Below are 12,001 nucleotides of genomic sequence, written 5' to 3' on the forward strand. Positions count from 1 at the left end.
TTTTAAACACCTCTCAGGCACTGATGCTTGCTGCCGAAAAATACTAGACTGCCGGGCCAAACACAGCTCCTGATGTTTGAAATAGTCACTTGATTTTCCTGCCTTGCATTGGGATGTTTCTGCTGTAGATGTTGTCTGAGCTTGGATGGTTTCATGCACTCGTTGGAGAGAATCTCTTGACAGAAAACACACTGCGGTGTCTCGACTCCCTGCTTTAACATGCAGGAAAAAACCAAACGCAGTGTAAGATTTGATCTGCTTGCAGGATCGGGATCCTTCAAAAATCTTTCCATCATTTGTAGAGCACGTACACAGCCGCTAACTGCTCTGTTCAGATTAGCCTACTGTAAAATGCAAAACGATAAAAGCGCAAAGTATTTGGGGATAAATACATTACAGGAATCCACTCATATAAATCACAAAACTATATATAGATTTGGTTAATATTAATAGCCTTAGGATAAAAATAAATTATTTAAAACAAAATCTTAAGTAAATCATGTAATTTTTTTTTATTTCTGTCAGGTTTTTCGCGGACTCGCTAGCGCCCTCTTGCGGCCCACCTGCGATCCGCGGACCCCCGTTTGAAAACTCCTGTACTACAGCACTGAAACTAAACTTGACTGTATCTCAAGTACAGAAGACTGAGTTACAGAAATGCATACTGGGTTGATCTCACATCATTTACATCAATCAGACTCCAATCTACTCAAACACAGAAGCCAAATACACTGTATGGCCATTGATATGTGCTTTTTGAACATCCTATTCCATATTTAGTTCCTCCATTGCTGTTATAATAACCTCCACTCTTCTGGGAAGGCTTTGCTCTAGATTTTGGAGCGTGACTGTGGGGATTTGTGTTCATTCAGCTACAAGAGCGTTAGTGAGGTCAGGCACTTATGTCTGGGATGCAGTCAGTGTTCTAGTTCATCCCAAAGATGTTCAGTGGGTTTGAGGTCAGGGCTCTGTGCAGGCCAACTGAGTTCTTTCACTCCAACCTTCACACACCATGTCTTCATGGAGCTCGCTTTATGCACAGGGGCATTGTCATGTTGTAACAGGTTTGAACCTCTCCTTTCCAGTGAAGGAAAATTATAATTCTACAGCATATAAAGACTTCTAACTTTGTTTCCAACTTTGTGGCAACAGTTTGGAGAAGGTCCACATACTTTTGGACATATAGTGTATATTCATCTCTCCCCACCCAATCTTAACTGCTCAGGCCAAGATGGCCGCAAGAGAAGATTTTGAAACGGGACTCTTATTTTGAAATGAAATGACAGCAGGTTAAACTACCCGGACAAAAAACTCTTCCGGGAAAAATTTGCAGAATCGATTTATACTTTAGCTATAAAACGCTATTAAACTATTATGCTGGGACTTGGATATGGCGATTCGGAGGTAAAACCCAGACGTTAGAAAGTGTGTAATGGCTTCAGTGAAGCTTCAGTCTGCAGCAGTGACATGAAGTGGGTTAAAACCACTGATGAATGTAGCAACTGATTTTTGTCACATTGTTCCATGATATTTATTTTACTCAGGCTATACCAGAGCACTTATAAAATGTGTTCACTTGGACACTGAATAAAGGGAAAGACAAAAAGATCCTAACAATTGCAAATAGCGTATTTCTATACAGGAACTTTAAAGTTAACATTAGCCAAGTGTCAGCACTACTGATTATCATATGTTCAGATAATGAGGTAAATTTTTTTTTTCTTTATCGCCGTGTGTGTGTACATAACATAAAACTATTTCTTATTCTGTTGTTAGTTTATAACTTTTGTCCTGCGACCTGATAACGGGATAATACCAAACTGCGTCATTTCGGTGTAGTGTTGACGCACAGGAAGGCTCCCTAATTTGCGCATGCGCAATTCGTGCAAATTCCCTGTAGGCTTCCTGATTATTTACAACACGTTGCGTATGATGATTAAAGTTTAGCCAGCGTTTCTGTCAAGACCATGTGACGAGTGTTTACTATTCTGGCTGTTTTTATCTGCAGAATTTAGGCAGTAGCACTTTGTAAATTATTAAGTGACATGAGCCTCAGGGATAAGGAGCTAAAGATCCGTTTTAGCCCAGGTCACGTAGAGCTCGTGCAGGTAAGGTCACTAATGAAACTGCACCCTCTGCTTTACTCTACCTGCCAGCTAAAGTTGTTGGAAATGCATTTACCTTATAGCTATGTCTCAAGGTATCTGATTTACAGGATGCAGTTGTGAATTGTTACTTGGAATACAGTTCAATATACAGTTCAATAAATTATTACATTTTTTAAATTATTAAATTCAATAATTTTTTTTGCCTGTGCTTCAGTGCAGATAATGCATTAGGATGTTCTATAGCAGGCTTTATACACATTTAATTAGCTATAAACTCAGATTTCAGTCTGAAACAGATGTGGATGTCAAAGGGTTAAACAAGTCTTGCCACCTTAACTCTGATCCCTGTTAGTAATTTAGTTCTGTCCCATTCATGTAGCCTAATCATGTTTACCTCCTGTTGATTTAAATCAGCACTGTAGCACTGCTGAAATTCTGACCAAACCCTTGAGTAATAGGAACTATAGATTTCAAAAGGGCAAAGTCACTAGAAGTCACCAGATGACACCATGGGTTATTTTGCATGTTCTTTGAATCATCATGATTATTTACATATCAAAACATGAAGGCGGAAAATTTTCTGAAGACACATGGAATAGAATAGAGATTTATCAGAATAGATAATAGATAAGAATCAGGGTAAATAATAGATTATAGCTTATTTCTTATAGAAAGATATCTTTGGTCGTGACAGTGACGGCACTCGACACTCAATCTAGCAAAAAAAGTGAGAAAGTTGGCAGAACTGGATGTGGATGTCACAGGATTAAAGGAATCTTGCCATCACACTTGCCACTTCAACTCTAATCTCAAATGACATCTCTGTGAGGTCTTTTCATCCCGCGCCATTCATACAGACTAAAGAAATTATATCTAGCTCTTGTTGAATTAAATCATGACTGTTGACCAAGTCGCTTGAGTATCAGGGACTATACTCAAACAGTTGTCAAGCCAATACGGTAATATTATAGTACATTATGTAACAAGGAAGAAATCAGATATTCTGTAAAAGGAACTTTGTCTTGGTCTTTGCCACTCCATGTCTAAAAACCTGTACATGCCACTGATTACACTGATGAAGCCCTTGTGGTTGGATTCTACCTGACTGTCTACAGTATATGTTTTTACATGGAAGGACATGATTGTGAAAATTAACGTCATCAACTCAGAGTGCCATGACTGCGCGATTTTGGGAGTTAGTATGTTGTGTAGATCTCAGCTGGTTATATGTTGATGATAAGCTGTGACGTTTAAAAACAGCAGAGTTAACGTTTTTGCTGTTGAATAAATGGAAAATCTGTTTTAAGCCTTGAACAGATTTCCTCTAAATGAACTAGAATTTAAGAGGAAAATGTTCTTCACATGCACTTGTTTTGTGTCGCACATTGCTTGAGAAGATTGAGAAGTTATTCCCATTCTCTGCCTGTTTCAGGAGGACTTGTGCAGTTCATACCGGCGTGTACTGGTGACCGGAGCCACTGGTCTTCTTGGACGTGCAGTCTACAAGGAGTTTCAGAACAATGACTGGGAAACGCTGGGGTGTGGATACACTCGCGCTCGGCCTCGCTTCCTCACCTGCAACCTGCTGGATGAGGAAGCTGTGCGGACGGTTATTCACAGCTTCCAGGTGCTTACAAGCTCACTGCACTCACAACAGTAGTTTGCAGTGTTTTCCTCTGGTATCAGTGCCTCCTGCTGCATGGTGTTTAAGTTTTCCCTAATGCCAAGCAGCTTCTTATCTAGCTGTTGTGTGTTGTGCATGCAGCCCCATGTGATCGTACACTGTGCTGCTGAGAGAAGGCCGGACGTGGTGGAGCATCACACAGAAGCAGCCTTGAACCTGAATGTACATGCATGTGCTACACTGGCAAAAGAAGCAGGTTGGTCAAGTGATCAGTCACCCTACATTCACACTATAAGCTATAGGAAACCATTCATTTACTGTGTACATGGAATTTCTCAGTTCTGTACAAATTAGTTATGATGTAGTAAAGGGACAAATCTCAAAGACTGGTTTTATTGAGTCCTTGGACCAATCCTATGGCTCATGTGGTTTCTTCAGTTCCTCACTCACAGCTGTACACAACTACCTTCAGTTAGTTCCCATTTACTATTTGACAAGCAAAAATGGAAAAATAATTTAAACCATGGTTCCTATTAAATGTGAAACATGTAAATCTTGGAAGGAAGTAGCACGGATAGGGCCTCTGGTGCAGGGTTGCCAGGTCCGAGGTTTTTCCGGCAAATTTTGAAAATCCAGAGTTTGAAATCCAGCTGTGGGTGAAAATTATAAGGACGCGGGTTGTGGTTTTTTGGACAACTTTAAAAATATACCACGGCCACCAAAACTTGAAACAGCAGAAGCCGAAAAACAAATAATTACCTTTTATTTTTAATTTCAAATAATTTTAAAAGGAGAGTATAACACGAGTTGACAAATGAGAGCAGAGAGACATGGGAAAAAAATCAGGAGAGCAGGCGAGAGAGAGAGAGAGAGAGAGAGAGAGAGAGAGAGAGAAACAGAAGCTGAGGAGAAAGGTAGCCGGCTGGCTGGATAACTAGACGTTTAAACAGCTCATAAGCCAGGTAAATGAGAGAAATACAGGAGACAGTATTGTAAAGACTGGGAGTGAGAAAAAGGGCTGACGGACTGATAAAAAGTGTCCCAAATGATGACGAAAAAGCATTTTGCAAATACTGCAAATATGATATAAGAGCTCAGCACAGTGACCTAGAAAAGCACAAAAGCCGCAACTTTCTCAAATGCTAAGATTTTATTTCACACAGGAAGTTGATTTAATAGATTGAGTGTTCCAGTGAAGCCAGAGTGGCAGTTGGCTTCTCATGTTGCTTGCTGTGTAAGCATTTTATCTGTTCATCATTTGGGATATGTAATGGAAGAAATATCCAAAAAAAGGGATTAGTCTAGAGAACAGAATGCACAGGGTTTTCAACAGACTTTGGGCTGGAAATTTCTGGAAATTCTTGGCAACCCTGCTCTGATGAGTGTACTTCGTACAGTTGGCTTGCTTTGCTAATCTGCCCACAAAGCTAGTACGAAGCCAAATACATAACATGTAGTTTTGACACTTTATTTGTGTTCAACTAGATAGCTTTAACTGTTTTTCATCAGACAATATCAGATGAGTAACAGAAACTAATATATTTGGATATTAGTTAAGGATATTTGTCTGCATCTTTTGGAAAAAGGATTAGTTTCCTGAACAGTGTTGGCTCTGATTAATTTATGGTTTGTCTGTTTCTAATTCATGCAGCTGGCATCTTTCTGATCTACATTAGCACTGATTACGTGTTTGATGGACGCAATCCCCCATATGGAGAAAATGACACCCCCAACCCATTAAACATGTACGGGAAATCAAAGCTTAGGGGGGAGGGGGAGATACTCAGACACTGTCCAGGTATGGAAATTTCTTTCCTTTAGATTTAGTTCTCTTCATGTATTTCCTCTTTTCCACTATATTAACCACATTGAATAAAAGCCACCACACAACATCCAAGTATATACCAATCTCCATTCTCTGACTGATAAGGAGGTCAAATGAGTTTATATGTATTCTGTATTAAATCTCTTATTAAAAAATGAAAAGAATATGGCACAACCACAATACTGCTTAGAGGAGGCTGTCCACCAAAACTCAGTGAAACAATTAAGAGAATTTAGGCAGAGAAGCAACCAAGAGGCCAAGGGTAACTCTGAGCAAGCTGGAGAGATCCACAGCTCAGATGGGAGAAGTTGTTCACATTATGTCCAGAGCCCAGACACTCCACAAAGCTCGGCTTTACGGAATAGTGGTGAGCCGTATGAAATCCCATTTGGAGTTTGCTAAAAGAGATGTTGGTGACTCAAGAAAATGATCCTCTGGTCTGATTAGACCAAAATTGAACTTTTTGGCCTTGGCACAAAGCGCTATGTTTGGCAGAACCCCAACCCTCATCACCCAGAGAATACCTCACAGTAAAGCATGGTGGTGGTAGCATCATGTTGAGAGATAATCTTGGCCTCTTGGTGGCTTCACAGTCACTTATTAGAAGATGGTTAACCCTAATGCTAGTGATCTTGGCAGATGTGAGGAACTATACGCCAGGCTTTCATCAGCAACAGCAATCATGCATGCACATTGTGGAAAACATACTGGAAATGTCTTGGAAAACTACTTCCTAAAATGTTTTTTTTTTGGTACTTCAGGTGCTGCAATACTCAGGGTGCCCATTCTGTATGGAGAAGTGGAGAAGGTGGAGGAGAGTGCCGTCACTGTGCTGTGGGATCGAATTCAGGACAGAACTGAGAGCTCAACTGTAGACCACTGCCAGCAGCGCTACCCCACCTATACCAGCGATGTGGCACGTGTCTGCAGGAACATGGCTGAGCGAGCTCTTCAGGTAATCAGTGTTTCTTAAGCTTTTCTGAGTGTCTTTATAACTAAGCTTGAAAGGCAAATCTATCCAACTAATCAGTAGGGGTCAAAAGTTCAGCAACACTGGTTTTAATATTAGTATGGCTGAACATGACTGGGTTAAATTTCAATGCCCCAGCCTTCAGGTATGACTCAAAAACATTGCACACCTGCACTTTACAAAGCTGCATCAGTCACTTTAAATTTATGGAACACATTTTGCTGCCAATATTGTGGCTATACTTATTGATGCTACACTGCTCAATAGTTTACAGTCATGGCCCATGTCCTGTGTATTTACTGTTCTGTGTGATTATTGTTCTGTGTATATACTGTCCTATATACTTATTGTCCTTTGTATTTGTTTTCTTGTGTATTTACTGTCCTGCACTCATCTCACACTGTTGTGTATTTGCACTTTATGTAGTCTTGCCTACTCTTATGTGTTGCACCATGGTCCTGGAGAAACGACATTTTGTTCCAATGTATACAAGCTATATAGAAGAAAGACAATAAAAACCCACTTGACTTGACTTGATGTTTCATTAACAATGTTGCGTGTACAGTATAGGCATTGATTAAACGAAACACTCTTCTGTGCTGGTAGCAGCTATGGAATGGATGCAGTGTGAATTGGATAAGGATAAGGAGCCAGTTTAACAGATAAAAACATTCAGTCTGCATTAAATGCCTAAAACCATGCTAGCTGATTTTCTCACACCATCACGCTTTGTTCAAGTTGTTGGATAGCTACATGCCATAGTGAAACAGCCACAAATCTAATCAATTCAGTTTGTAATCAGATATTGGCTCAAAATGTCCCTGATGCTCCTGCTCTGCAGTCAGAATGAAATCTTTAAATGCAGTTTTCTCCCTTTTTACCAGATTTTTTAAAATTTAAAAAAAATACATGAGATGCATGCAAAAGAGAAACATACACTATATGACAAAATGTTCTAGGCACATGACCATCACACTCACATGTGGTTCTTCGCCACACTGTTGCCACACAGTTAAAAGCACACAACAAATGACTTCGTTTGCTGTAGCATTACAGTTTCTTTTTAATGGAACTTAAAGGCTCAAACCTGTTCCAGCTAGTGTTCCAACCATGTTCCATGACGATGCCCCAGTGCACAAAGCAAGCTTCATGAAGACATGGTGTGTTAAGGTTGGAGTGGAAGAACTGGAGTGTCCTGCACAGAGCCCTGACCTCAATCCCCACTGAACACTTTTGGGATCAACTGGAATGCCGACTGAACCCCAGACCTCCTCACCCAACATCATTAACCCGACCTCACTAAAGCTCTTGTAGCTGAATGAACACAAATCCTCACAACAACACTCCAAAATTTAGAGGAAAGCCTTCCCAGAAGAGTGGAGGTTATTATAACAGCAAAGTGGAATAAATCTGGAATGGGGTGTTCAAAAAGCACTCAGTAAATGCATTAGTAGAAAAATGTCAAAATTTCACCATGGCTGCCACAATTTTGTGGGCAGGCCTGAATATCTGTTCTGTTTCTCTTCCAACTAGTGGATACACAGTGCTGTCTGGGCACAACCTGTTCATTCTTCAGCTAATTTGTTTACTTGCATGCTATTTTCATTTTTGCATGCAGAGTCCTGCTCTCTGTGCAAAGCAGAGTATTTAGCATTCAGGGTTAAACTCTTTTCCTTGGCAGAGGAAAATCCTTTTCCTTTCGATGTTGGAAGATGTCACCAATTTACCACATAAGAGCTCTTTGAAAAAGTTTAAGAAGATCGTCTGGAAAAAGTAGCAGTGTTTGAAATAGTGTCTACAATTTTTTTTGCCTACAAAAAAAAAAATCAGTCAGGAAAGAGTATTTGAGAGGGATGATTTGTGGTCAATTCACATATTTATCAATTGAAAGACAGCTGTGCTGATCTCTGCTCATGTCTTTATGTTAATGTGACATTCTAGGACTCGTCCTTGCGCGGGATCTTCCATTATTCTGGAAAAGAGAGGATGACTAAATATGAGATAGCCTGTGCTATTGCAGATGCCTTTAACCTTCCCAAGAATCATCTGATACCAGTACGTCTACAGTCACATGCACACTGCATGCAATATTACTGGGGTTTTATTCATGTTAAACTACCATAACTTTCTGCTTGTTGTATCATGTAAATGTAGACAGTTAGCCTATTACATTCTGATTTTTTAGGGAATTATTGGAAGTATTTAAAAAAAAAATAAGCAAATTAGTTTATTATAATATAATTATATACAGTAATAATATGCAGTACTGTGCAAAGGTTTTAGGCTCCCTATTTTTAGTACAAACTTTTTTTGTAGATGTTTATTTTATGACTTCTGCATTATTGAGTCAGTACAAAAATATTTTATATTTCCAAACATTACTTTTCCAACAAAAAAATTAAATGATATGGGAGAAAAAAAATGTGTATCTGTAAAGAAAGCAACATATTACGTAAGAGGCCAAAAAAAAAAATAAAAAGAGAGAGAAGGAAGTGTGACAGTCAGAATTTCCAGAGGAACTGGGGCCAATTCTCCAAGACACTCAGTAAAACGTATCAGCTAATTTCCTTATAAAACTCACAAACTGTACCTGAGATTACATTTTTAAAAATAAAAAAAAATTTAAAAAGGCAAAGGATTGTCACACCAAATATTGGCTTTGTTTAGTTTATTACTATTTACTGTTCTTTATAGTATTTTTTAAATGTAGAAATGTTTAATTTCATTATTTTTGAAGGCATCTTTGCTTTACAGCATTTCTTTGCATGTCCTTAAGACTTTGGCACAGTACTATATAATATAGGTGATTGTTTCTCTCAGGAGCTTGTACATAAATTTGTTTCCTTAATCACTTGGTTAAATTTTTTTGTTTCCCTATATGCAAACAATCTGTGTTTGTGTGTCTGTGTGTTTTTGTGCACGGGTGTAGTTGACAGAGCAGCCTGCAGGAGCTGGCGCTCAGAGGCCGCAGAATGCGCAGTTAGAATGTTCTCGTCTGGAGCTTCTTGGGCTGAGCGAGGAACCGACTCCCTTTAAAACAGCGATTAGAAAGTGTCTCTGGCCATTCCTCCATGATAAACGCTGGAGACAGACCGTCTTTCACTGAGTGACAAAACATACATTCCTGATTTCAACAGAAAATAGGGCCAATCTGTTGACAAGCGAAACAGCTTTAGCTGATACAAGTTATATTAATGCATACACAGCAAATAATGTATTATTTTGTTCTTGATTTTATATTGCACTCTAGGTAATAGTATTGTTGCTCAAGACAGTTGAGGATAATTTGTGTATGCTCTTTAACCACATTCTATCATGAATGTAGTAAAAAGCTGTCTGTCTGTGAGATTGTTTAAGTGTACCCAGGATGCCAGTATCATGTGTATATATATATATATATATATATATATATAATCAGCTTGCTTAATCCATATTGCAGAACACTGTATATCATGTTTTGTCATTAAGTTTTGGTTGGTAAGTAAATTCTAATTGTCTTCTGTTTGACAAATTTCCAGCAAATGTGAAAAAAAAAAAAATAAGGGAAAAACATTTAGCTTTAAAATATCTGATCTTTTCAGATTGAACAATTGCAGATGAATGCACTAAAATTCATTAAATCATTGCTTAGAACATGCACTGATGCACAGCGCCGATCAAGATTTATAAAACTTTTAGTTCAGGTTTTTGCAGCACAATGCAACTGTAACTATCTTTATGAAATAAATATGATGTAACCCTAATAGAGAGATGTGTGTATTGTTATCATTCATTCATCCATCTTCAGTAACAGCTTTATCCTGCTCAGGTGGATCCAAAGCACATCACGGGAACACTGGGCCAGTGCAAGGCACCATTCACACACAAACATTCATGCATAGGGGTGATTTGGTGTAGCTATTCCACTGGATTGTTCTTGTGAGATGGGAAGAAATCGGAGACTGTGGAGGAACTCCACATAGATAATAACCTGAGCTCAGGATCAAACTGTGAGATGGCAACAATACTCACTGTGCAACTGTGCTGCCCATATTTTACCCAGGTTATTGGGAAGTGTGACCTAGTCAAACGTCTTTCAAATTTCATCAAACTCCTTTTGTGTTACTGGTTGCTGGATGTTGTGTTGTAATCTCAGGTGGGTCAACCATAGAAAGGCACTTGTGATTAAGCATTTATTTAGATGAGTGACAAATGGTAAGCCAGTAATAGTCAAAATCAAGATGTACACCACAGTTAGCGAAACAATAAAAACAAATCAGAAAATTCTCTACTGGTTTCTCTCTCTCTCTCTCTTTTTTATTATACATTTTTCCCTGACTTTCTCTATAATTTAATCTTGGCCAATTCCCACCTACTAGGTAGGTCTCCCCTATCATAGGGCAGGTACCAAGTGGGGAGGGTGGAGGCTGTCACAAGACAATCGGCTAACTGCATCTTTTCAAACTGCTGTTCATGTTGCATCATGGGGAAGCGTAACATGCTCAAAGGAAAGTGATATCTGACTCATGATTGGCTCATGATTGACTCATGATTGACTACTGTCGCTGTGATTGACAAGTGAGAGAGAGAGTTTGCTCTCTTTGACTCCTGGTCATCAGGATACATACTCATGATCTCCAGATTATAGAGTGAAGGCTTTTCTGTTGCACCACTTGGGAGCCTGGTCAAGGTTCTGGGGGATCCGGAGCCTATCCTGGGAACACTGGGTGTGAAGAAGGAATACATGCTGGATGGGATGTCAGTCCATCACACGGCACCATGTACACACATGGTATACCCACCCCTCACCACTAACTGGTAACATAAATACTGCTTTAGACATACACTATATAGCCAAAAGTTTGTGGACACATGACCATCACCTCCATATGTACTTTTTGAACATCTCATTCCAGATTTATTCCCCCTTTGCTGATATAATAACCTCCAAATTAATAATAACCTCTGGGAAGGCTTTCCAGTAGATTTTGGTGTGTGGCTGTGGGGATGCATTAGTGAGCTCAGGCACTGATGTTGTGTGAGGAGGTCTGGCGTGCATTAGACATTCCAGTTCATCCCAGAGGTGTTCAGTGGGATTGAGGTTAGGACTTTGTCCAGGACACTTGAGTTCTTCCACTCCAACTTTGGCAAACCGTGTCTTTACGGAGCTTGCTTTGTGCGCAGGTTTGGGGCTCTAAGTTCCACTGAAGGAAAACTGTAATGCTACAACATACAAGGACATTGTATACAATTATGTGCTTGCAACTTTGTGGTGACAATTTGGAGAAGGCGACATATGTGTGTGATGATCAGGTGTCCACATACTTTTGACCATATAGTGTATTGTCAAATAAGTTCAAAAGATATATAAAATCAAAATAATAAACAACATCTTTTTTCTTTTACATTTTTAGATCTCATTCCTGGGAAATCATGAGTTTCACAGTAAACAGTGAGATTAATGAAAGCCTGCACCCTCTCTCTTTGTCCATCAA

The 12,001-nt window shown here is 39.3% G+C and overlaps 1 protein-coding gene across 2 annotated transcripts; it reads left to right on the plus strand.

Moving 5' to 3' along the window:
* The first annotated feature begins 1,261 nt into the window (after positions 1-1,261).
* Positions 1,262-10,270, plus strand: mat2b (methionine adenosyltransferase II, beta). 2 transcript variants are annotated; one of them, XM_026938987.3, is made up of 7 exons: positions 1,262-1,404; positions 3,541-3,735; positions 3,874-3,988; positions 5,384-5,530; positions 6,319-6,512; positions 8,469-8,582; positions 9,457-10,270. In XM_026938987.3, the coding sequence occupies exons 1-7, from the start codon at positions 1,375-1,377 to the stop codon at positions 9,631-9,633; spliced, it is 972 nt and encodes a 323-aa protein (XP_026794788.2). In that variant the 5' UTR covers positions 1,262-1,374; the 3' UTR covers positions 9,634-10,270. The 2 variants fall into 2 exon arrangements, with proteins under 2 accessions (XP_026794788.2, XP_026794787.2); XM_026938986.3 differs by lacking the exon at positions 1,262-1,404 and adding an exon at positions 1,861-2,108.
* Positions 10,271-12,001: the final 1,731 nt, after the last annotated feature.

Source organism: Pangasianodon hypophthalmus, chromosome 15 (genome assembly GCF_027358585.1).
Source record: "Pangasianodon hypophthalmus isolate fPanHyp1 chromosome 15, fPanHyp1.pri, whole genome shotgun sequence".
Classification (NCBI taxonomy): domain Eukaryota; kingdom Metazoa; phylum Chordata; class Actinopteri; order Siluriformes; family Pangasiidae; genus Pangasianodon; species Pangasianodon hypophthalmus.